The sequence below is a fragment of the Malaclemys terrapin genome, chromosome 8, assembly GCF_027887155.1.
Source record: "Malaclemys terrapin pileata isolate rMalTer1 chromosome 8, rMalTer1.hap1, whole genome shotgun sequence".
Taxonomy (NCBI): Eukaryota; Metazoa; Chordata; order Testudines; family Emydidae; genus Malaclemys; species Malaclemys terrapin.
In genome coordinates, this window is record NC_071512.1 from 20,318,247 (window position 1) to 20,345,309 (window position 27,063).

The 27,063-nt window shown below is 47.8% G+C and overlaps 2 protein-coding genes across 2 annotated transcripts in view; one reads left to right on the plus strand and one right to left on the minus strand.

Moving 5' to 3' along the window:
• Positions 1–27,063, minus strand: part of ERGIC1 (endoplasmic reticulum-golgi intermediate compartment 1) — a 104,327-nt gene that overhangs the window by 21,486 nt on the left and 55,778 nt on the right. The window contains exons 4-5 of the mRNA XM_054038204.1: positions 8,932–9,026; positions 7,671–7,795 (exon numbers count right to left, since the gene is read on the minus strand). Coding sequence (XP_053894179.1) covers positions 7,671–7,795; positions 8,932–9,026 — 220 coding nt within the window. The remainder of the gene's footprint in view (positions 1–7,670; positions 7,796–8,931; positions 9,027–27,063) is intronic.
• Positions 18,471–19,248, plus strand: LOC128842301 (protein FAM204A-like). Its single transcript, XM_054038205.1, has one exon. It carries the CDS (start codon positions 18,489–18,491, stop codon positions 19,098–19,100), a length of 612 nt encoding a protein of 203 aa, XP_053894180.1. The 5' UTR covers positions 18,471–18,488; the 3' UTR covers positions 19,101–19,248.

Below are 27,063 nucleotides of genomic sequence, written 5' to 3' on the forward strand. Positions count from 1 at the left end.
CCTTCATCCTATCCGCTGTAGCAATGAAGAGTTGAGTCAATTTTCGGAAAGGCTTGGTGTGTTCTAAGAAGAAAGCCAAGGCCCTTCGGATGTCCAGCGCGTGAAGACACCTCTCCTTACTAGTCTTGTGCGGTTTGGGAAAGAACACTGGGAGGAAGATGTCCTGGTTCATATGGAAGGGGGGAAGCAGGAAGGCTGGGTGGGGCCACAACTGAACCTTATCTTTGTAGAAGACCGTGTACGGAGGTCCTGAGGTCAAGGCTTTAATTTCCGAGACCCGTCTTGCCAACCAGGAACGCAGCCTTCCATGACAGGTGGGAAAGGGAGCAGGAACCCAGCAGCTCAAAGGGTGAGCCGGTGAGCCTAGAGAGGACCAAGTTAAGACCCCACTGTGGGACAGGAGTCCGTACCTGTGGGAAGAGTCTCTCGAGGCCTCTCAAGAATCTGATTGTCATGTCATGAGAAAACACTGTCTGGCCTGGATCAGTGGGTGAAAAGCAGAGATGGCTGCGAGATGCACTCTAATGGAAGTGTGTGCCAGGCCTTGGTTCCTCAGATGAAGCAGGAAGTCCAAGCCAGACTGTATGAAAGAACATGAGGGAGAGATGCCACACTTGGACGCCCAGCGGGAAAACCTCGTCCACTTGGCCAGGTAAATCAGTGTGGTTGAGGGCTTCCTGCTTCCCAGGAGAACCTGTTGGACCTCATCCGAGCAGGTCTGCTCCTCTGGGTTCAGCCAGGCAACATCCACACCGAGAGGTGGAGGGACATGAAGCTGGGGTGCAGGAGCCGACCATGGTCCTGTGACAACAGGTCTGGTCAGTTGGGCAGGGGCCAAGGAGGGGCCACTGCCAGGTTCATGAGCGTGCCGAACCTATGCTGGCGAGGCCATGCCGGGGCAATCGTGATAACCTGTGCCTTGTCTCTCTTGATCTTTGCCAGGACCCTGCTGATGAGAGGAATCGGAGGGAATGCATACATCAGGCTCCCTGACCATGACAGGAGGAAGACATCGGAGAGGGAGTCCTTGCCCAGGCCTTGCCGCGAACAAAACTGGTGGCATTTCCTGATTAGCATGATGGCGAACAGGTCCACTCGGGGAGTCCCCCACCTCTGGAAGATCATGCCAGCTACCTCCAAGTAGAGTGACCACTCATGGTGAGAGGAGAAGGCCCTGTTGAGGTGATCCACTAGCGTGTTCTTGACGCCAGGGAGGTGACAAGCTTCTAGATGGATTTTGTGGCTGATGCAGAAGTCCCAAAGATGGAGTGCCTCTTGGAAGCGAGTCAACGAACATGCTCCCCCTTGCCTGTTGATACAGAATATAGAGGCCGTGTTGTCCTTCAGGACTCTCACCACCTTGCCTGGCAGGTGAGGTAGGAAAACTCCGCATGCCAAGCGGACCACCCTGAATTCTTTGACGTTTACATGTAATGTCATCTCCTCCAGGGACCACATACCCTGAGTCTGGAAGTCGCCCAGGTGCGCGCCCCAGGCGAAGTCCGAGGCGTCTGATACCAAGTCAATTGTGTGATGGGAGGTGTCGAACGGAACCTCCTCTAGGACCGTCATATGATCGCAGTGAGGCAAGTACTGTCGGGGGAATGGTAACGACTTTGTCCAGGTGATCTCTGGCCTGGGAATAGATCATGGCCAGCCATTGCTGCAGGGGCCACATCTGGAACCTGGCATGACGGACAACGTATGTGCAAGCTGCCATCTGACCCGGCAGGTGCACACAAACCCTGGCCATAGTCAGGGGGAATGCGGAGACCTCTGCGATGAGGTCCGTCAATGTCTGGAACCTTTCTAGCGGCAGGATTGCTCTGGCGCAGGTAAAGTCGAGCACTGCTCCGATTAACTCTATCCTTTGCATCAGAACTAATGTAGACTTTTTGTTGTTCACCAGTAGGCCCAGGGAGTGGCACGTAGCTTGCAGCACCGCAACATCCTCATGGACCTGAGACCTGGAGTTGCCCTTGACTAGCCAGTCGTCAAAATACGGGTAACTCTGGATACCCCGATGCCTGAGGTAAGTAGCCACCAGTGACATGCACTTGGTAAACACTTTGGGTGCTGTTGCCAGACCAAACGGGAGGACCGTAAACTGGTAGTAGTGGGGGCCCACCATAAACCGGAGGAAGCCTCTGTGACCTTGAAAGATCGCTATGTGGAAGTATGCGTCCTTCAAGTCAAGGGCGGCATACCAGTCTCCTGGATCCAGGGAGGGGATGATAGAAGCCAAGGAGACCATATGGAACTTTAGCTTCTTTAGCTACTTGTTGAGGTCCCTCAGGTCCAGGATGGGCCGCAGACTGCCCTGGGTCTTTGGGATTAAGAAGTACCAGGAATAGAACCCCTTGTTCCTGTACTTGAGAAGAACTTCTTCCACCGCACCCAATTGTATCAACCTCTTTACCTCCTGCACGAGGAGACTCTCATGAGAAGGGTCCTTGAAGAGGTACAGGGAAGGGGATGGGGGAAGTAAACTGTAGGGTATAACCCTCCGCCACAGTATTGAGAACCCAGAGATCTGAAGTTATAGCTGTCCATGTGGGGAGGAAAAAAGAAAGGCGGTTGGAGAACAGCGGGGCAGACAGATCCGGGGTAAAGTCTGGTAGGTTGCCCTCGAGTGCACCCTCAAAATGCTCGCTTGCCCCCCTGCTTATTGCGGGTCGAGCCTGACTGGGCAGAGGGAGGAGGTGGGTGCCTCGGGCGGCGCCTGTAGCCTCAACTCTTCTTATGGGGGGGGGCTACTGGCGGGTTTGACTCCCTTGGCCTTGAGATTGTTGTGGTTTGAATCACTTACGGGCTAGACCGGGAACGTACAGCCCCAGAGTTTTCAGGGCAGTGCAGGAGTCCTTAAGGCCATGCAGTTTACTGTCCATCTGTTCTGCAAACAGAGCCTGGTCGTCGAAGGGGAGGTCCTGCATCGATTGCTGAGCCTCCCTTGACCCGAGAGGAGCAGCCAGGATGCCCTTCGCATACAGATGGCCAAGGCCATGGTGCGAGCCGCAGAGTCTGCTGCGTCCGAGGCTGCTTGGAGGGCCACTCTTGCTGCAGCCATGCCCTCTTCAAGGGTTGTCCAGAATTCCTTCTTGGACCCTTCGGGCAGCGAGACCTCGAATTTGTCGATAGACTGCCACATATTGTAGTCATAGCAGCCAAGGAAGGCTTGGTGGTTGGCCACTCTCAACTGAAGGCTGGAAGATGAATATATTTTTCGCCCAAACAGATCCAGTCACTTGAGTCTTTATTCTTGGGCGTAGTCCTGGGTTGACCCTGCCTCTCCCTCTGGTTAACGGCCTCAACTATGAGGGAGTTCGGGCCGGGTGAGTATAGAGATACTCATGGCCTTTAGCTGGCACAAAATATTTGCGCTCAGCCCTTTTTCAGATGGACGGCAGGGAGGAGGGGGTTTACCATAGCGTATTAATTATTTTCGATATCCCCTTGTGTAGGGGTAAAGCCACAAGTAGGTGCTGTGGAGCAAAGGACATCGAACAAGGAGTCCGACGGCTCCTCAAGTTCCTCTGCCTGGAGCCCCAGGTTAGAGGCGACCCTCTTCAAAAGTTCCTGATGAGCCTTGGCGTTACCTTGCAGAACTGAGTGAGGGGGACCCGTAATCACTTTGTCTGGTGATGAGGACAAAGCCAGCGCCGAGGGATCTGCATCTCCTGGTGGTCCAACTGGCTGCTCCCCTAGTTCCTCATGGGCCTGGGGGAGAGGAGGTCTTCCCCTGTGGGGCCTCCACCTCCAGAGGAGGGTGGGATGCTGCAGCCGATGGCCTATCTGAGGCCCCCCGTCACTGATCAGGCGTCCTGGGAAGGCTGGGTGAACCCCCATGGATTCCAAGGGTACCATGCTGCCGGCCATTGGCCCGGAGGCCACAGGGTCGGTTGCGGTGCCAATGAGGCAGACGGTACCACTGGTGCAGGGGCCTGTCCTGCTACCAGGGACTCCTGATCAGCACCGGAGTCATAAGCAGAATGACCATGAGCGGCTGGCTCAGCGGCCCGCCTCACCACAGTGCTGGCCGCTGTGCCTCGACGCTGACCTGTGCAGTTGGGAGACGTTCCTCCTGTGGGACCCCGGGGATCTTCGGCGTTCGGTGAATCTGTGTCAGTAGACCGCCGATCTATGCCTCACGCTGCTTGAGCTGTACCGGGATCTAAGTGGGACCGGGAGTCTGAGTGGGCTGGTCGTCAATAGCATCTCCCCGATTGAGGAGATTCGCATCTCAGCGATGGGTGCCGTCGAGCAGGTGACCGGTGACCCCATTCCGCCGATTAGTCTCGACACTCACGTCGGGGGGCACGTGCCTACGCAGGTCTGCGCCTGCAAGCCGCACCTCAAATCCTGCTGTCGGTGCCCAGGGTCCAGAGTCCGAAGAGGGCTTCTCTGAGCCTGCCTCCCAAAGTCCAAGGCATGACGGCTCCATGGGGGCGAGCGCTGGTGGGATGTCCCACACGATGGGGAGTGGCGCTGCTGAGGCAGGGACACTTGGAATGGTCCCAAGGCAGGTTTACCCCTGGGTTTGGGTACCACCAGAGCTAGTGTGGGTGGCACCGGTAGCATCAGAATCTCCTGCGCTGGCTGCAGGGCCTCGGGCATCGACAGAACTTTGAGTTGACAGAGGCCCTGGTCACTGTCCGGTGTGGCAGGCATAGTACGGGAGGGGCTTGACCGCTCAACATGAGCTGGGGTCTGACTCCCTCACAGAGATGTTGAGCCACCCAGCATGGATCTTGGCTCTCCTCCAGCCCGCTCCTTTCCCTTATGGGAAGTGGGAGATCTTCCCCTCGTGGACCTCTTGGGCTTCTTGGCTGTGGCTGGGGAGGGGAATCAGTGCCGCCTCATAGACAGCACCAGAGGGGCACTCCGTACCGACACTGCATTGCTCGGGGCCGAGTCGGACCTCTGCTCCGGTGCCGGGGTCAGCGCCGACTCCATCAGGAATGCCCTGAGACGGATGTCTCTCTCATTTTTCGTTCTGGGTTTGAACGACTTACAGATGCGACACTTATCACTTATGTGTCCTTCTCCTAGACACCTTAAACAGCTAACATGTGGGTTGCTGATGGGCATAGGCTGCTTACAACGATCACATGGTTTAAAGCCTGAGGATCAGGGCATGCCCTGTCCCTAGGCTGAGTCCCGTCTGGGACCAACTAACTAGAACTAATACTAAGGGTAAATATTAAACTATATACAACTATTTTACAAAGAAACATTTGTGAGACACACTGTGAACTAAGCGAAAGCTAGCCGAAGCAGCAGAAATTCCAGCACCATCACTGACGGCAAGACAGAACTGAGGGTGGGGAGAGCCGGCCGCACCCCTTATACCGCGCCATGTGGGTGCCACTCCAGAGGTCGCCAGAGTCGGTCCCCTATGGATACTGCTAAGGGGAAAAAGTTCCGGTACCGGTGCATGTGGTGAGCACACACACCTAATATGGAATGGACATGAGCAAGTACTCGAAGAACAGTAACTTCTGCATACACGGATTTCACCTAAGGGCTTCAGTTGCCATGACAATGTAAAGCAGCCGCTCTCCTGTCATTTTTGATTGGATCACTCTGGAATTCAAAGATACTTCAGAATGTGATTACCAGAACTGCACCATGAAGCCTTTCAACAGAGTCAATGCAACCGCTGCTCTGGAAGGGCCAGGTAAATCTTCCTTGGCAGCTCAGGGCTGGTGTCAGAACAAAAGGATCTTGAGTGCTGATGTGGTTGGCAACACCTAGCAACAACTGATGCATTGTAAAACAGTACAATGTTCACTGCTGCTCTCTGCACTCCCTCCCATTCACTTGTACCCACTGGTTGTCTAGCCATATGCTATGATACACTTGTTAGGCTCCTATGGAGCAAACAGTTAAGCATGTGCTTAACTTTACACACACAAGCTGTCCCACTGAAGTCAACAGGACTAGTCACATACACAGAGTTCAGAGAGGCTTAGCTGCTTGCAGGATCAGAGCCTGCGATTGTAAGATCATGCCTTCATTCTGTGTGTGTACAGTGTCGAACATAATGAGACCTAAATCCCCGACTGTGGCCTCTAGACCCTACCATAATGCAAATTAACCCATGCTTACACAGCATGGCTTGTCCGCTTCTAGTGGCTGGATCCAAGAGGTTCATAAATCCACACAGCCTTTTTGCTAACAGACTGGGATCTTTTAGCTCAGGCAATAGAGGTTCATGCTTTTAGAGCCAGAGCTCCTGGGTTTGACCCCTGCTGCCAAAGACCACCCCCAAGACTGATGTATTACCCAAATAATAAAAACAAAAATTAGAGAGAAAGAGAGAGAGAGAGAGTGTCGGGCAGATCACCCTATTCCTACTTTGTGAAAGAAGAACATAGAGCAAGCCTCCTGGCTCTGACCTGTGCCAGAAAGCAGACACATACACGTACCAGACAGGAGTTAACTATCTTAGCCCTACACTTCAGGGAGCTCTCAGACTTTCAGAACAAAAAGATGAAACTGCACCGAGCCCCATCCCAGCTTAGTATCTAGTCAGTCATCAGTCTCGCTGGCTGCTCAATGGGAGAGAGAGGGGGAAAAAAAGACTATGCTTCAAGGAACAGCCAAGTCTAAATCATTTTCATGCCACAGCGTAAGCAAGGGGTTCTGTCTGTTATTTTTAGATGTGATTTAACATGATCTGGGAGGGGGAGGGGAGGGGGAGAAGGAAGCAGGATTTGGCTGCCTCTGTGGTACATGACAGGGCATGAATAAAGCTGCCAGTGAGCCACACCTTCCCAATCCCCACACCCCATTTAGTCATCTGCAGCATTACATAGCAAGAGTAACCAATTCTGGACACACCCATCCCAGAGAGGAACCTCCCTAGGCCTGTATATTCATTCCCTCAGGCCATGCCAGAGCTCCATTTCTACACAGCACATAGATGTGCGCGCATGGACGCACATGTGTGTTCATGCCACCCCATCTAAACACAAAGCCATTTCTGTCAAGCTGGCATCCCCAAAGGGGGAACATTCCAGTCACTCTGTAGTTCTTGGACTAGGAGAGAGTTTGGATCAAAATGTGCCAAAGCTCTTTGTACAGCAGTGAGCCATGTACTGGAGGTGCTGTGGAGGGATAGCTCAGTGGTTTGAGCATTGGCCTACTAAACCCAGGGTTGTGAGTTCAATCCTTGAGGGGGCCATTTAGGGAACTGGGGTAAAAATCTGTCTGGGGATTGGTCCTGCTTTGAGCAGGGGGTTGGACTAGATGACCTCCTGAGGTCCCGTCCAACCCTGATATTCTATGATTATGGAGGGCAAACACAGCAGCCACTCTGCATTCCCCAATAGCTCATACACAACCTAAGACATTAGAGCCTGTTTTAATGAAAGGGGCTGTTGGCCACAACACAGGCTTATTTTCTGCTATTCAAGAGGTGACACCTGGAATGTCGTTCTAGAGAAGCGTATATGGGCGCTTGATTTAATACTTCTATTGGTCTAACTGTGCAGCCTCTCCTCCTAGCACTATACTGCAGCACCAGGGAGCTGAGCTCACGTCCTGATTTGAAACCACAGTAACTGCAGAGCCATTCAGATGTGGGCTTTCAGGAGTGCTTTGCATATGGGGCTTGCCAGCTGCTCCCTAACCACCCTACACTCACAACAGGTGTCATTCACACTCACCTTGTTGATGCTGAAGTGGCCCTCAAACCTGCAGCCATCCCCATTATTGAGAGGTACTTTCATTGAGTTGTCAATATGGCCAACTTCGTGCCTTCCCATTTCATCCTGAATGTCCAGTCCAACCACTACCCGGTTGGGAGGGGGGGAAAAGGAAAGATAAATACAGAGAAAGTTACGAATAGGAACAGGTGTGCACAATTCTTTGTGGGGCACAAACAACTTTTTCCTGGCATTTGACAGAATCGTTCAAGTAAATTCACCTGTTAAAATAAACATCATTGCTGCCCATCAGCAGTGATGGAATAATTACCAAAGGGCTTTTCAGTTTCAGAGTATTTTATGAATATTAATTTAGGACATTACACTCTTGGGAGATAGGCCTAATTCCCATTTTTCAGATTGAGAAAGTGAGGCAGAGAAGTTAGGTAATTTGCCAAAGGCCAAATGTGACATCTGAGTCAGACAGCTGTGATTAGAACTCAAAGGTTTCTTACTCCCAGGCCTTGGCTACACTGGCAATTCACAGCGCTGCACTTGCTGCGCTCAGGGGTGTGAAAACACCCCCCCTGAGCGCAGCGAGTGCAGCGCTGTAAAGTGCCAGTGTAATCAGCGCCTGCAGCGCTGCACGCTCGCTCGCTCGCAGCACTGCAAGCTACTCCCCTCGGAGAGATGGAGTACTTGCAGCGCTGCGAGAGAGCTCTGACGGCGCGACTACACTTGCGCTTCACAGCGCTGAATCCGCAAGTGTAGCCAAGGCCCCAGACACAAAAGAGCAGACCATGAAAGAGGAAACCAGATTTAGTCAGATCTCACTAAGGGAGGTGGGTCACTAGTCAGAACTGAAAGAGGACAGAGTCATATTCCATTGCTAGGTAGGATCACAAGAAAAAGATGACTTGGCTTAGAATGTGAAGTACTAGGGTATTTACAGAGACTCAGCCACTCCAGAAATCTGACCTCCCTCTCAGACCTGGATTGTATAAACATGGGTACAACGGATTCCCTATAGAGAGGACAACACACTATAGAAAAGCCTCTCTCTAATGCCTCTCTACAGTCATACTACCCAGAAAGGGAAGAACAATACACTGGACAAGGTAGAGTTTTTATTTCTTCCCTAGGAGAAAAGGGCAACAACATTTCACCAAAATACAGGGTGGGGATTGCTCTCAGATCTCACGTTAAATGAGTAAACTTAGAGCTTTGAGTAACCACCTCTAGAAATACAGCAAGAAATCTAGGCCTGAACGGAGACACTTACATTCACAGTGCAGGTTCGGTAAGCTGATGTTCAGATTCACTTCTATTTTACCTCCGCTCTCTTTGTCCGGGTCGTCTACGTAGAGCTCGTTAACTCTGCAGGGAGATGAGCACAGATGATTTCACTTTGTAACTCACACACACAGCTACTGTTCAGTAGGGGAATTTGCACAGGGAGGGAAAGTTAGGGTTAGTTTGTGTGACAGGTGCTAAAAAGGCTCAGAAATTAAGTGAGAAGAAAGCCTTTCCAGAGGAGATATGAAATCAGATGGGTATAGACACTAGCAACCTGACTCTATAACTTGCACATAGCAATTGCAGGACAGAGGGGCTTTCCCCACCTCACTCACTCCAGTAGGAAACAAAGTCAACTCACTTTCTCTAATTAAAAAAAAAAAAAAAAAGTTATAGACTTCCCCCAAAAGGGGTTTCCACTGGTGACGTGAAACAAGACTGCTCTTTCTAGAGGTGAAAGGCACTAGTCCTCTGCATTATGGGGCTCCTACCCCCCTTAGGAAGAAGGAAGCCTATAATCTGAAATATACAAAGTTGTAGCCATGTCTGTCCCAGGATATGTTGGATGTAAGATGTTCTGAAAAAGAGCTGTGTGGGGCTCTAAAGCTTGTCTCTCTCACCAACAGAAGTTAGTCCAATAAAAGATATTATTGGAAAGTCAAGGAGGTGAGGTAATATCTTTTATTAGACCAACATTTGTTGGTGAGAGAGACAAGCTTTCGAGCCACACAGAACTCCTCTGAGGCCTTGTCTACACTACAGAGTTTTGTTGACAAAAGGCACCTTTTGTCAACAAAACAATGAATGCATACACACTGTGATGTGACCTTTGGCGGCAAAAGTGCTCAGTTTTGGAGACAAAATAAAATCACCCCGATGAGAGACATAAAGCTTTTTGCACAAATTTTTTGTCGACAAAGTGCCAGTGTAGACACCACGCTTGATTTTATCAATTTAATTGGCCTCCTGGGGGTGTCCCACAATGCCCATCCTGACCGCTCTGGTCAACAGTTTGAACTCCTCTGCCCTGCAGCCAGGTAAACAACCATCCGCCCCTCCCCATTAGAAGCCTCGGGGAATTTTTGAAATTCCATTTCCTGTAGGCTTGACGTGGAGAGGTCTCATTGCATCTTCCCAGGTGACCATGGTGGCTTAGTGCAACAAACGCTCTCCCGCTTGGACTATGGCTGAGCTGTTGGATCTGCTCAGTATCTGGGGAGAAGGATTTGTGCAGTCACAGCTGTGCTTGAGCCATAGGAATTGGGATACCTACGGGCAGATTTCTTGAGGCTTGTGCGAAAAGAGCTATGGTCGGGACACGCTGCAGTACAGAGCAAAGATAAAGGAGATGAGGCAGGCATACCATAAGGTGAAGGAGGCAAACTGTCGCTCCGGTGCTGCACCCAAGACCCGCTGGCTCTACAAGGAGCTGGACGCTATCCTCTGTGGTGACCCCATCTCTACTGCCAAGAGCCCCGTGGATATTTCGGTTTGACTGAGGGTAGTGGAAAGAGGACCTAACCCAGAGGACAAAGTCATTGATGAAGAGGTGGAGTTAGACGACGATGTGGAGCTCCCAGTGGGTCACCCGGTGGGGCAGGCAGCCAGGAACTGTTCACCACTCCGGAGGTGTCTAGGCAGTCTCAGCAGTTGCTCTCCCGTGAGCAAGAAGCAGGAGAGGAGACGCCTGGTAAGTGGCTGTGGTTTGTGTAGTGCAGAGCTGAGTTCAGGGTATAGAAATGTAAAAGGCTGGCTGTATTTCTGTGTGCTGGACATTCCCCTGTGCAGGTAATCAGTATGGCGGAACAGGGGTGTTGATGCACACGGGAATCCTCCAGAGAGATCTCTAGGAAAAAGTTTCCTGGAGGTCCTTGGCAATCCTCTGCCGAAGGTTTCTTGGCAGAGCTGCTTTGTTCCTTCCCCCATTGTAGGGAACTTTCCCGCGCCATTCGGCAATCACTTGTGCAGGAACCAAAGTGGCACACAGGTGAGCAGCACAGGGACCAGGATGGAAGCCACAAGCATGTAGTACATGTGTCCTTTCTTCCCTGCTTACCCTCAGGAGTGAGATATCTGCTACAATGACCCCCGCCTGTGGAAAAGTGTGGGAGAATTTTAGAATGTTTTCCCTAGCTGGCTGCAATGCAACCCTTGCAGGGCGCTCTTTTCCTCATGTAGAGCGCTCCCCCTCCACCTCTCTAGCCAACACTCACCATGCTTTGGGTGTTCGCCGAGATGTTTGCTTGCCAAGGGTCAGTGAGAAAGTGATTATGTTACCAGAGGTGTATTTTACTGAAATGTTTCAATGCTGTGCGTGAACTTAATCATGCTTCTGTGCATTGTTCCTTGTGCTTTGGCAGATATGGCCTTGAGGAACACCCCCCACACACCGGCCGAATGTCTCCACCAGATAAGAAAGCGCCCAAGACTGAGCAAAGAAGACATGTTCCGGGAAGTACTGCACTTCTCCAATGCAGAGAAAAGGGAACGCAAGGAGTGGAGGGAAGCCGAAAGGCAGGACAGAAAAGAAAATCAGGAGTTTGTTAAGGACACTACTGAGTGGATAATTAGTTATGGAGGAGCAAACGCAGATGCTGAAGTCCTTAATAATGCTGCAGACTGAGCACATGAGTGCCTGCCCTCCCCTGCAGCACAATCAGAACTCTTTTCCGTGCCTTCCCCCCAAACTCCGCCAGCACAGTCCTATCCACTTTCCGGGACTTCTCGGTTTCCCCTTCACTCCATCCCCTCGGACAACTTTCATAATGATAGCTGGACCTACACACAGATCTGAAAGTCAGCGCTTCCCTGGTTCCTCCTTTCCCACCAAGCCTCTTTGTGTGTGTGTGTGTGTGTGTGCTGTTTCTTGTGCAATAAAAGTAAAGTTTTTGAATGGTAACTCATCTTTGTTTGTTTCCTACAAATTGAGAGAGCAGACACTACCAATACATACACAGGCAGTTTAATCATTTGCTTATTGGAATGTAAGGCCCCAAATTTCACCATTGCTTCTTAGGAAAACTACATGTAATGTAACATTGCAGCACCAATCACAGAGATATACATTACTGGTTCTCATTTTCAAAGTGTTGCCTAAAAGCCTCCCTGATTCGAATTGCCCCCCTCTGATAGCCCTGGTATCTGGCTCAAAATCAGCAGCTGAGCCGTCTGTCTCAACACTCCACCTCTGAGCAAACCTTTTACCGTTAGCTTCACAAAGATTATGCAACGTACATCACACGGCTATGACCATGGGAATATAATCTTCACTGAGGTCTAACCTTCCATAAAGGCATTGCCAAGGCACTTTTAATCTGCCAAAGGCACATTCCACAGTCATCCAGCACCTACTCAGCCTGTTGTTGAACCGCTCCTTACTGCTGTCCAGGTTTCCTGTGTAAGGTTTCATGAGCCAGGACTATAAGGGGTACGCCGGATCTCCCAGGATCACTATGGGCATGTCAACATCCCACATTGTAATCTTCTGATTTGGAAAGAAAGTCACCACTTGTAGCTTTCTGTACAGGCCCGTGTTCCTGAAGATGAGTGCATCATGCACCCTCCTGGACCACCCTGTGTTGCCGTCAGTGAAATGCCCACGGTCATCCACAAGCACCTGCAACACCATGGTGAAGTACCCCTTCCTATTGATGTACTCCGTCGCAAGGTGGTCTGGTGGCAAAACTGGAACACGCGATTAATTGCCCTGCACACTTGCATTAACGCAGCCTCAACTGTCGACTTCCCCACTCCAAATTGATTTGCAGCCAACCGGTAGCGGTCTAGAGTCACCAGCTTCCACACAGCTATTGCCATGCACTTCTCCACCGATAGGGCAGCTCTCATTCCAGTGTCTTTGTGCCGCAGTTCTGGGGCGAGCTCCGCACACAGTTCCATGAAGGTGGCTTTCCACATCCGAAAGTTCTGTAGCCACTGCTCATCATCCCAGACCTGCATGACGATACAATCCTACCATTCAGTGCTTGTTTCCCGAACCCAAAAGCGACAGTCCACTGTCTGCAGCTCTTCCGTGAATGCCAAAAGCAATCTGAAGTTGGTCCTATCCATAACACACAGCATGTCAGGCAATTGGGAGTCTTCTTTAGTTAGGAACTTTGTGATTAACTGCACTGCCATCCGCAATGTCTTCACAACAGTTATCAGAGCATAGGAGAGCAGTGCGGGATCCATCCCTTCACACAGAGATGGCGGGGTGAACAGTAAATAAGGGCTGTTGAAAAATGCCACGAAAGAAAGCCGGAAGCCCATGGAATGCTGGGACAGAAAACAATGCATCATGGGACATTAAGCCTGCTCCCTAGATGCACCGCGATCCACTCTGCTTTCCCACAAGACCTAGTGGCAGAAGGTGTCGAGCTGGACTGTGGGAAAGGTACCCACAGTGTATTGCTCACATTGTTAATGATAGTGCCCCAACTGTGGATGCACTCTGCCTACAGAGGGAGTGAGTGTGAACATGCAATACCGATTATTATAGCGCTTTTTGAGTGTCGACATATTTGTTGACAAAACTATGTAGTGTAGACAAGGCCTTGGTCTTCACAGCAAACTGCAAGGTGTAACAGATTGTTTAGCATAAGTAGTTAACACATATTGTAAGAGACCATTCAAGGTAGAGTGGTCTGTTAACACCTCTGTAATCAATAAAAGATATTACCTCACCCACCTTGTCTCTCAAATAACCTGGGACTGACATAGCTACAACATATAATCTGATACATCAGAAATGGATTTAGAGAAAGGAGACTGCCACCTATCCCATAAGGGTACGTCTACACCACCCATGTTAAGCGTGGCCGCGGAAGCACTGTGACGTGGGCAGTGTAGTCACGCTTTATCGCCGGGGAAGAGCTCTCCCGGTGATTTAAAAAAAAAAAAAAAAAAAAAAAACACCCCGAATGAGCGGTGGTAGCTTTATTGCCAGCAGCACAGCTCCCGGCGATAAAGCGCGGTCTATACTGGCGTTTTTCAGCACTAAAACTTTTAATGCTCGGGGTGTGTTTTTTCACACCCCTGAATAACTAAAGTTTTACCGCTGAAAGTGGCAGTGTAGAGACAGCCTTAGAAAGGCCCATTTGTGCAGCTGATCACAATCAATTTTTGCCACCCACATTTGGTGGCAGAAGCAGGGGCAGTTTGTGAGATGGGACATTTAGGATTAGTCTCCTCACCTGTGATTAACCCTGCCTGTGCTGGAAAGCTATCTGAGCTCTTTGCTGGAGCGGAGAGGTGTTTTAGGTTTCTCCGATTCATATGATTCCTAACTTTCGACCCTTCCTTTTTGGCTGGTGTGCCCCTCTCCCAGCCCTCCAATTACATCTCCTTCCCCTGGTGACTCACTTGGAACTCTGCATAGTAATTCAAAACAGTGGCATGAAATTGAGATGAAGAGCATTTAGGCTAGAAAATATCAGAGGAAAGATTCCTAGATAGCGAGATCCAATAAACTCTGGAACAGTTTTCTGTGTGTGGTGGTAGTATATTATAACACCAGGCACCTCACATGTAAGATGACAAAACACAGACTCAGACTGGGAGAAGGAATACAAGAAAACAATGGAACATTTAGGGTTGGCACAAATCTTGTTAGTTCCACCATTTATGCTTATTTTGAACACTTAAAATATGGCAACAAATACACTGCAGACACCGTTGGAAGCCCATTTGCTTGGGAGATTTAAAAACTAGTCCAGATAAAGCTCTGGAAAAAATATTGTTGGGGAAATCCTGCACTGGACCAAAGAGATGGATAAGATTACCTAGGACTGTGGTCCCCAACGGGTTGCCCGTGGGCATCTATGTATGCCTGCCTACTGTGCCCTGCCGCCCAGGAGTGCAGCCGCCGGACAAGCAGCCGCCGAAAAGCGGCAACGTCAAGAAGCAGCGCCGCCGAAATGCTGCTGCTTCTCGGCGGCGACGCCTCTTGATGGCGCTGCTTCTCGGTGGCATTTCGGCAGCGACGCTTCTTGGCGTTGCCGCTTGTCAGCGGCATTTCGGCGGCTGCTTGTCCGGCGGCTGCGCTCCTCGGCGGCATTTTAGTGGCTAGTCGTCCGGTGCCCGCCCACACTGAAAGGTTGGGAACCACTGACCTAGACGATCTTTTCAATCTCTGTGCTATCCAGCCAGACCAGATAAGCACGTTAGTGGCTGTATCTGCCAATATGTAACATATATGATATAATAGTCTACTTTTTGCAGATATGCTTTACTATCTTCAGCAGTGAGAATGCCACATTGTTTTTCATCTAGTGCTCAAAAGTGTGCTAAGCCCTTTTGACAAACAAAACGAAAAAAGGTCCCAGGCCAGAGGAGCTAACAGGCAGTACAGATGAAGGGTGCTAAAAGATAAGTCAAAGTGCTTTTGCTCTGAGGGCCCATCTCTGGACCATGAGCTTCTAGATGGTGAATGGCATGACATTTATCCAGTAGGGAGTGCAGAGAGAGATGGGTTTGCCTATAGGGCAAGTTTGGTTGAGAAGATAATGATCACCAGATCAGTGAATGTGATTGGTGTTTGATTGAAACCAAAACAGTGTTGTTGTTCAGCTCCACATTGCTACCACCTCCTCTCTGTTAACTGGCCTGACAAGCTGTTGGTAATAGTTACCTCACATATATTTCACGTTGTAACAGTGTATTCCATAAGGCTTTATGGGGAGGGGGTGCTTGTGAATGTATGGATGACATAACTGGAATATGTTTTGTGCTGCCTGTGCCATGTAACATATCTCCGTAAAGGTTACGGTCTACTATATCTATTCATCCTATTTGTACATATATATCATTTTCTACTTGAGGTTAAGAATACGGGCTGTATGCTTGCTTGGTTTCTAAGTAAGCTTTGGGAGGCATTTGGTCAGCTTCTTTAGGAAGGAATTCGCCAGGTTAAGTACCTGATCAGAAAACATTTGGAGAACAATGCATCTTGGAATGCTCCAATCCACATAAGAAGTCTTCCTGGAGACATGCAAGATACCATATGGACAATGGCTTCGGCCTGTAAAGACTGAGTCATGCAGGGACATGTGACTTGCCCAGGTGACTCCAGAACTCCATCTTGGAGCTAGACTTTGCATAGGAGGGAGGAGCGGGGTCTCCACCCACAAGAGAGAGTCTATTTAAACCCGTGGGAGACCCCTCCCTTTTGTCTTCAGCTGGCTAAAGAAGGAGCCTCTCCATCCACCCCCCCCCCCCCCCCCCCCCGGGATACTTGAAGGAAACTGGAACAAAGGACAGTAAACTACAGGGGTTGTGAGTGATTGCTGGACCCAGGCTAAAAGGAGATTAGCCTGTAAAAGGGAGCATTCTGGAACTGGTGAGATTATCTGTATTTAGTTTGAGTAGACATAGAACAAAGTAAGTTACCAAGCAAAATAAAATAAAATGCGCAAATCTGACTGTTACTACTTGGAACCACTTAAATCCTATTTTCTGTATTTAATAAAATCACTTTTTATTTAGTAATTTACTCAGAGTATGTATTAATACCTGGAGAGCAAACAACTGTGCATATCTCTCTATCAGTGTTATAGAGGGCGAACAATTTATGAGTTTGCCCGGCATAAGCTTTATGAAGGGTAAAACGGATTTATCTGGATTTAGACCCCATTGGGAGTTGGGCATCTGAGTACTAAAGACAAGCAAACTTCTGTGAGCTGTTTTCAGGTAAACTTGCAGCTTTGGGGCAAGTGATTCAGACCCTGGGTCTGTGTTGGAGCAGACGGGAGTGTCTGGCTCAGCAAGACAGGGTGCTGGAGTCCTGAGCTGGCAGGGAAAACAGGAGCAGAGGTAGTCTTTGCACATCGGGTGACAGCTCCCAAGGGGGTTTCTGTGATCCAACCCGTCACACACGTGATTAATAAAAATGACACAGAGGGAAGGGCAAGTTTGCTCATTTGTGACCTGGTTAGGAGCTTCTTGGCTGGGAGCTCCCCTTCCTGACAGAAGGTATTAAGCCTTCTATGTACTTATTATTGAGAGATTATGTGTGCCAAAAATTAAGTCATACCTGCGACACGGCTTCCAGGAGTGACCTCAGCCAAAAGAGGCATTAATCCTAACAGAAATGTTGCAGCTTTCTACACCCCATAAGTACTTCCAGCAGGATCCCAATCTACCAGTCAGTCAGTCTGTTTCATAATAGTATCCAGCTTTCTCCCAGCTCTTCTCTGCTGTCTGAGATTTGGGCCACACCCCGTCACTGCTTTGGACAGTTTAACATTACCAATGAAAAGACATTTCCATGCCCAAGCTAGAAATGGAACGTGCATCAGGTTCAAAAATTCATTGATCACTTCAAAGAGCTGTGGTATACTCCAAGGACATCAATATTTTTAATTTTTATTGGGCATTTTCAGGTTATGACCCAGCAAGAAAGTCAAACGCAGCTTCATACATGATTAACCCTTAATTCTCTCCAAGGTCAATTATAATAGGGTACTGGAATAGTTCACATGATATAACTTGTGCTTACATAATGCTTTTTCATTGTAGCTCTCACAGCTCTTTACAAAGGGAAGTAAGCAGTAGAATCACTCCCATTTTACAAATGGGATACCTGAGGCAGAGAAGTATGGCAATTTGCCCAAGGGTGCAAAGCCAGTGACAGAGTCAGGAACAGAATCTAGGACTCCTCACTCCCCATCCCATACTCCATCCACCACATCACAGCTGCACGCCTAATAATGAGCTATGGGCTTAGCTTGCTAGGGGGAAGGCCTCAAAGAAAATGTCACCCCCCTTCACTGAACTGGAAGTTTCACTCCCAGAAGACTAACTGGAAACATGCAGCTAAATCAGAGCTCCCGTGTCAAGGTCACACTTTCTATGAACTCTCCCAGAGCCACTACTAGGGTCTTCATGGAACTGGCAGATTTCTGTATTATGCCCCTTTATTTAAGGCACTTGCTGTCCAGCTGCCATCCCTCCCCCTAAGGCCAAGAAGGGGAATTAAGAGTCTCATGGGTTTTTTCCCATTATTTAAGCAGATGTGAAGTGGGAAATAATACGTGCAGTTTGTGACACAGTGACTAGCAGCCCTTGCTGGAGGGCTAGAGACTCCAGCAAAAGAAAAGGAGTCGGCCCAAGGTATTATGCCACCATGCATACAGCTACCCTTCTGGAGGGCAGGCAATGGGAATGTGAGATTCCTGCACCACGGCTTGGCTCAGACAGTCACAGAAATAATATAATCGCGAAGCTGGGCAGGGGGAGTACTGCAGATGTGGATTCTAAAGAGGTGGCTGCCTTTAGGGCTGCACTGTAGCCTCAAAGGATGGTTCGAGTCCCTCCCAAAACCAGAGGAGCAGCAGGCAAGCACTGCTGCTTCACAGCTGCTTCTGGTGGCAGGGCAGGGGTTGTGTTTTTTTATTGGCTTTGCTTAGGGACTACTCCTGAGGTGTATGAAAGGGGCAAGTGAGGGCACAAGGGCAGGCGGGGGGAAGACGCACCGCTCCCACCCCAAGTGCTCGCAGTCACGATTTCAGCCGGTGGGGCAGCAGGGAGCTGATTTTAGACTGAAAGATGTGGAGTGGGCTGTTGCCTCCTGGTGTGAATGAAAATGATGTTGACTTGAGTTCTGATGATGGAGACCCAGCGGATGGCCCTATATCTTGCTCCAAGGAAGATAAAGGAGATGAGGATGTCAAAGGAGTTCAGAAATTTCAGGAGCTGCAGAAGAAAAACTTGGAAATGAAAGTCCAAACAAATCAGGAAAACAGGGGTAAAAAGAGAAAACGTTACAGAAAAGAAAAACTGAAAAAGAGCATAAAAGAAATGATTGAAAGTCAGCAGTCTTCAAATGAAGGTCAATGGAAGGAACTCTCACAATACTTTGGAATTAATGATAGGTTTGAATCTCTTGTGAGCAACAGGGCTGCCCAAAAGTCTGGTCTTGAAGTCAGCATAGACAAATCTGTGACTGAAGGGGATATTGAGAGAGCTGAGGAACTGAGTAATAGATTAGCCACTCGTGAGCTCGGCGTGAAAATTGCTAAAGCTGTTGCTTGTCGCAACTTTGTAAAAGCCAAGCAAGATACGGAGGCTTCCCAAGAAGCTCGAAAGAAAAAGAAGCTTGCCTGGGGATTTGAAGCGAAGAAAAGATGGGAAACAAAAAGCAACATGGGATACATGTAGTTCTGTCTTGATCTCATCTGAAAGTAAAGCTGTTTAAAATATAATTATTGGGGGTTTAATACAGTATGTGCTGCCTCTTTTATGCTTGCATAACTAAATCTTGAACAACTAAGCAAGATTGATAGTAGTTTAAAAAAACTAAGCAAACCTGTTTGTTTACTTATTTCCTGTAATGCTGTTAGATTTCAATATCTTGTTTCAAATTCCTGTTAAAATTGTAGTGGGAAAAGATATTTTATTATTTTTAATGCACACAGAAACTTAACATTCCACTCATGTTCTCCAAATGGAGAAAATTCTGTATAACACATCTCAGGTCTGAAGAATTGTGGAGTCTGGTCAAGATTCCCGTAAATCTGGACCCAAATATTCAGTGCAGTAAGGTTCTGTTAGGTGGTCATGGCTTTTATAATGATAAAATATTCATGTCAGTGATCCATGGGTGTGGGTAAAGGGACAGGTTCTTAGTTTAAAAAAAATCAATATCTTATCAATTATACATCTGATCTACTAAGTAGTACAGATCTTATCACAGTATTGTTTTGAGGCTGCTCTTTGAACCATTTGGATACAAGATATCAGTTGATTGAGTTGAAGGTATACCATGAAATGCCTGAAGAATACCAGAATATTGACTTTTGTGACCTTACCCAATGCTCCTTTTATTTAGTTGTATTAAGTATGAAAATAATTTTAAATTAAGCTGTTGTCTATTCTACTAAAAGTATCTTATCTTTGTATTATTTATTTATGTGGCTAGATGAATCGCAACAGAAAATTTTAGTCTGAGAGTTCATGAAGCGCAATGTTTAGATTCACTGGGTGGATCTAGTATGCCCCATGTCCTGGAACCACCCTCTTGAAAACCCTTTCAGTTTATCCTTCCCCACTTACTTCACATGTGTTCAAGTTTTAAAATTCCTATCTTGTCAATGGGACAAAATGTAGAAATATGAATCTTGAAAATATGTAAAATCTGTTATGTTGTGGAGTTGATCAACTTACACTCGAATATCAAATGCAAATTTTATTCAGTGCAAAAAAAAAATTTGGGGGGGGGGGAGCGATAGCTCAGTGGTTTGAGCATTGGCCTGCTAAACCCAGGGTTGTGAGTTCAATCCTTGAGGGGGCCACTTAGGGATCTGGGGCAAAATCAGTACTTGGTCTTGCTAGTGAAGGCAGGGGGCTGGACTTGATGACCTTTCAAGGTCCCTTCCAGTTCTAGGAGATAGGATAATTTTACGCGGCATAAACCGTGACCCCAGTCAGAAACAATTTGATTTGCTTCTAGAAATACTTCAAATTCCTAGGAGATGTTGCTGGGCTCCTCATTTCCTCATGCCGTTTGCTTACAAACTTGCACCGGAAGGTTTCAGGGATTCTTTGGCAAGCCTGCAGACAGTGCAAACTGCACATGCGGATAGAGGGGACAGTAACAGAGCAATTCGTATCACTCAAGGATTTCACCCAGATAAAAAACGAGCCATTCCCCAAATCGGAGCCTTTAGAACTGACATTTGGGATACAACAGCTTTGTTTCTCCAACAAAAAGAGAATTATTTTTTCCAGGGTCCCTGGTCAGTAACATTAAACACTTCTGCACTTGCAGGTGTCCAAATGCCTATGATCCTTCAGACACAAAAGGAGACATGTTTAATCCTTCTGAAACTCAGTCTCTGTCCAAGCCCTCCCAAAGTGGCCTCACAGGAATCCAGCCTCTTCTGCTGATACATTGTCTGCTCCCAGGCACCACAGTCTCTGTCTCACCCCAACAGTTTGAGAAAGGAAACCCTGCTGCCAGCGTGTTCCCCACTTTGCGTTGTTCTCTCAGGTCCAATAGACGACAGTTAGCCTTGCTGGGATTTAAACATTGTGAAGAGAGGGGTCATCTCAAAAGATTTTTCATCTTTTCTAGGTGATGACCCTCATAGGCCTCTGCAGGGCTGCGCAGTGTCTCAGACACACTATCTGAGCCTACCCATTGTTTTCCTTGTTCACCTGATGAGCTCCCAGCAGTACAGTCCCCTGCAAAGGCTGCTCAACAATCGGCTTCCTCTGTCTGTGGATGGGAGAATCAATATTTATACAATGTAATGTCATCTTCCCAATTCTTGATAAGGAATGAAAAGTGGGACAGCAAATTCTCTAATGCAAAATAAGTTGGACATATGTTATTGCTCTGTCATTTGTAGTTTCCTGCTGTGCCTACGTTCTGGTCACTTCCTCATTTAAAAGGTCACCGTCCGTCTCATTTTAGTCTCATTGCTAAGCCGAGAGGTGTACAAAACACACAGTCCTACAAAGGAAGGAAATGCAGTTCTCAGGGAGGTGGGGAAGAGGGGAGATCCACGTTAAAGATGTCAACATCCATTTGAGTCAGCCATTGTAAATGACATAATGGCACAACCGTCCGTTTCCTGTTAACCCACAAACACGTAGATTAGGATGAACAGCATAACTTCCCCACCATACAACACCTTTCATTAGAGAATCTCAAAGTGTTAGGCAAACATTAAAAAGCCTATCAACACCCGTGGGAAGTAAAAAACTAAGTATTACTATCTTCATTTTACAGGTTGGAACAGTAAGCCATAGAAAAGTTACGTGACTTACCCAAGGCCAATTAGTGGTAGAGTTAGGAATACAACCAAGAGTCTTGACAGTCACTCTGTTTCCTCTTCTGCAATAAGTCTGTTTTATCATTTCCCCCAACTGGATGAACTAGTGGAACTGCACCTATAGCTCACTGACCTAGAATAGAAGGTCATGAGTGCTAGCCTCCTTGCTCCCTTTGTATAGTTAGGGCTACACGGCAAGTTATTGTGTGACAAACCTGGGTATGAATCTACACTGCATCAGCTTGCAACATCCCACATGGATACCGCTACAGTACTAAGTCCTGGCGTGCAGCTTAACATGCTATGCTTTCAAGGGATAGTATGTTAAGCCATCCTCTGGGACCTTTCACTGCGCTATAGCAGTGTCCACACGGAACATTATAGTGTGGCAATATGGGACACCGTAGATTCACATCCTGGCTTTTGGTGCAATAACTTGCCATGTAGACAAGCCCTTAGTGACCAACTGTAAATGTATGTGAGCACTGCAAGATGCTGGTTTGTCCTGTCAGACAGGTGCAGGATCTTTTTATTTATTTTTTGGGGGGGTTGGGGGGAAGAGAGAGAGAGAGAGAGAGAGAGAGAGAACAGGTGTCCCAATGGTAAGACTCAAGCCCTGGACAGAATGACAGATTTGGTTGCTGACTACTCATACAGTAAAATAATTACCTTCATATAAAAGTAGGTACTTTATCCAAGTAGTTGCTTCACAGTGGGCCATGAGCTTTCATTTGAGAGAAAGTCACTAAAACCTAGTCAGTTACTTCAGAATTGCATAACTAACTCCACTCTGGTGCTCTTAACGCAAGTTATTTGGTCAACAATAATTGATTTGCCATATTCACACACTTGCCATATTTGTAATGGAATCAAGGCCATGCTTCCACTGCACACCTACTAATTACTGGCAGATCAACTGGGTTAATTACTTCATTCCCTCTAATTGTGAAATACTTGGAAACATTCTTAACGTCACTTCTACAGAGTATTAATTAGGTCACATGATACATGACTATTATCTCACCAGTTAGAATATTGTAATAATAATAACCATCTAGAACTAGATCTGGGTTAATTAAAAAAAGGGACAGATTATTTCTATGCTCTTAATTTGTGACGTAACAGTGAGATGAGCTAGGGAGGCCGTTAAAATTATGATGAGCAACTCCTGGAGGTCCTCAACCTGCAATCGATCCTGCCCAGGAAATACCAGAGGCATCCAACACTTGCAGCTTTATTTTCCTAACTGTTTGAGTCATTTGCTCAGTGGGACAGGATATGTGTTTGTGACTGACAACTTAGTAAAAGCTCAAATATGAGACACTGACCTCCTTTTCTTTATTTATCCTTCCCTGCAGAACCACGGAGCTCTCTTAATTTCTTGTGCCCTATTATTCACAAAGACTTCAGGTCACTACCATTCTCATCAGGAAGCCCCTTTTGAGCTAATCTCTGCCTCCCCTAGCTGGCAAGAGGTATTGCAGTTGAATAATGTAAGGTGCTGCCCTTTCCCACTACGGCGTAGGCATTCTATTTCTGAAGGATATGTAACCTCAGCCAGGAATTAAAACTGAATCTTCCACATGGCTGTGCAGTGAGCTAACCACTAAGACTATGGAGCAGGTTTGGGAAAATGAAAGGCCACAAAATCTCCAGCATACCTAGTGGTTAGTACTCTGACTGCCATGCTAGAGTTGAAGGTGCAATTTCTTTCACTTCCCAGATTAGTCTGTTGCCATACAGAGCATGCAAGCTAAATCAATGGGCAGGGTCAAAGATACTGACCTTTCAATTGGGGGAAGAGAGTTATTGACATCAGACTTCTGATGGCAGTGGAAATTTAAGGAGCATATAAGAAGTTTTAATTGTTACAGCAACAAGAAAGCAGAGGGAGATGCATGAATGGGGTAGTCTAATCCAGGCACTGAGGGAAGTAGTACACAGACTGCATCTGGCACAGGCTGTCTTCTTGCCTACACCCATGTGCACACATACTACACGTAGCCACTCTGCAGTAGGGGGACATTAGGTAAGCACTAATAGGAGCATACTGGCATGCCTCTGGCTAAGGCGGCACACGGCCAAAGGCTTTGGATTTCTCTCAGCTATCCATACAGTGCAGATATTTCCATGCGACCTCACTTCGGGAAAGCATTATTGCTTTAATGCGACTTACTTTATTGCACAAGAGGAGAAAGATTGATGCAGAGTCTCACAATACAGTTGATACAAGCAAAGCGGGTAAGCTCATAAGCTCATCTGATTGACTGGTGTGTGCAGATGTGTCATTATAAACTAGCTGCCACTACGAAATTTCAAGCAGGAAGAGAGCTTTGTTGTAGGAGATTTCCTTATAAAAGTCACACTAGAAGCCTGCAGGGTAACAAAAGCTGGTTGAAAATTAATTTGCACTTAAATAATACTTTACATCTTCAAAGCACTTGACAGTTAGTCAATTAAATCTCACAACATCCCTGAGAGGTCTGTAGGTATCATCGTAGCCATTTCACAGATGTGACACACAGAGAGGGAGATGAGCGATATGTAACTCACCGAAGAAATGCTCAAGGACCACACAGAGCTGGAAGTAGGACCCAGGAGTTGTGTGCTCCCAGGCCCATACTCCAAAACACTAAACTATGCTGCCTCAAATTGTACCATTAGTCTCAGGTTTCATAGGAAAGCGGAGAAACCGAGCCCTGGTCTACACTACAGGGTTAGGTCGAATTTAGCCACATTAGGTCGATTTAAAAATGAATGCGTCCACATAACCAACCCCATTTCGTCGACCTAAAGAGCTCTTAAAATCGACTTCTGTACTCCTCCCTGATGAGGGGAGAAGTGCTAAAATCAACCTTGCTGGGTCAAATTTGGGGTAATGTGGAAGCAAATCAATGGTATTGGCCTCCGGGAGCTATCCCAGAGTGCTCCATTGTGACCGCTCTGGACAGCACTTTGAACTCCGATGCACTAGCCAGTACACAGGAAAAGCCCCGGGAACTTTTGAATTTAATTTCCTGTTTGGTCAGCGTGGCGAACTCAGCAGCACAGGTGACCATGCAGTCCCCCCAGAATCGTAGAGCGTAGAATGTTTCTACGCTCCCCCTATCATCCCCATCCCTGAGGTTATCGCAGATTAGAAGGCGAAAAAGATGCACTCGCGATGCCATGTTTTCCAAGTTCATGCAGTCCTCCCGCACTGATAGGGCACAGCTTAATGCATGGAGGCAGTCAGTGGCAGAAGCCAGGAAAGAATTAAGTGAGCGCGAAGAGCAGAGGCAGGACGCAATGCTGACGCTAATGGGGGAGCAAACGGACATGATGAAGCGTCTGTTGGAGCTGCGGGAAAGCCAACAAGAGCACAAACCCCCACTGCATCCACTGTATAACCGCCTACCCTCCTCCCCATGTTCCATAGCCTCCTCACCCAGATGCCCAAGAACGTGGGGGGGAGGCACCGGGCACCCAGCCACTCCACAGGATGGCCCAAGCAACAGAAGGCTGTCATTCAAACAGTTTGATTTTTAGCGTGGCTACAATAAGCAACATGGCCTTGTCCTTCCCTCCTCCCCCACCCCACCCCACCCCACCCCACCCGGGCTACCTTGTCCAATCTCTCTCTCTCTCTTTTTTTTTTTTTTTAAGTAATTAAAAAAAGAATGCATGGTTTCAAAACAATAGTTACTTTATTTCGAAGTGGGGCGGGTGGTTGGCTTACAGGGAATTAAAATCAACGAAGGGGGCGGGTTTGCATCAAGGAGAAACACACACAACTGTCACACCGAAGCCTGGCCAGTCATGAAACTGGTTTTCAAAGCCTCTCTGATACACAGTGCTCCTTGCTGTGCTCTTCTAATCGCCCTGGTGTCTGGCTGCTCAAAATCAGACGCCAGGCGATTTGTCTCAACCTCCCACCCCACCATAAACGTCTCCCCCTTACTCTCACAGATATTATGGAGCACACAGCAAGCAGCAATAACAATGGGAATGTTGGTTGCGCTGAGGTCTGATCAACAGCGCCAGTGAGCTTTTAAACGTCCAAATGCACATTCTACCACCATTCTGCACTTGCTCAGCCTATAGTTGAACTGCTCCTTACTACTGTCCAGGTTTCATAAGCCATGGGAGCAACAGGTAGGCTGGGGTAGGTGTGACTGCATGGTGCTGCCGGCTGGGAGAGCAGCCTGAGGCAGAAGCCTCCAGCTCGCAACAGCAGCGGTGATGGTGAGCTGAGCGGGCTCCATGCTTGCTTGCCGTGTTATGGCATCTGCACAGGTAATGCAGGAAAAAAGGCGCTAAATGATTATCTGCCGTTGCTTTCACAGAAGGAGGGGTGACTGAAGACATGTACCCGAAACCACCCGCGACAATGTTTTTGCCCCATCAGGCATTGGGAGCTTAACCCAGAATTCCAATGGGCAGCGGAGACTGCGGGAACTGTGGGATAGCTACCCACAGCGCACCACGCTGTAAGTCGATGCTAGCCATGGTAGTGAGGACGCACTCCACCGACTTAATGCGCTTAGTGTGGATGTACGCAATCGACTGTATAAAATAGATTTCTAAAAATCTACTTAATTTCGTCATGTAGACATACCCTTAGTGTTATTAACACCTGCAATATACCGGGTATCCTAGAAGGGAGAGTAATAAGTAAAACAAAAATGCCCAGTTTACCAGAATTTATGAACATGGAAGTACCTTGTTGCCTGATATCCTGTCATTTCCCTAGATGGAGAGGGAAATTCTTCACAAATACATTGGCCCAGTCACTACCAGTAAGAGATCCTGGTGAGACCATAATGAGCAGAAGTGGATTTTCATATTCTCAGACTCCCATGCTGGTGGTCCACATGGAATCAGCCCCCTGCAATCACTTTGGTCATCTCACCCTCTCCCATCATGTTTTGATCCAGATTTTACTGTATTATTGCTCACAAACACCTACTCCCAGAACAATTCCCCCTTTTGCTTCCCAATTCCTTGCCACCCCACCCCACTAGAGTCACCATCTATCCCAGACTTTGAAAAGACAGCCTTGTATTCTGTCAGATGGGCTTTCAAGAAGTCACAGCACCTGAAGTGTCTTTGAGAAGACATCATCATGCTGACTATGCCAGGATGTACATCAGCTTGACAAGACCTCAAAGAGACTTTAGTTCTTCTCACTCTGAAGGCTCTCTTAAGCCAGAAAACAAATCTCTCCCTCTCTACCTCCCTCACCCACAATCACCCACAAAAAATTGCTCAATTAAATTGGCTAAGGTCAGGAAAGAAGAGTTGTTTACGCTCCTTGAAATTTACATTTTAAAAATCAAACCAGACACGACTCAGGATAACCCAGG

Coding starts and splice junctions, on each gene's coding strand:
- LOC128842301 (XM_054038205.1), top strand. CDS start 18,489: ATGTGGAGTGGGCTGTTGCCTCCTGGTGTGAATGAAAATGATGTTGAC.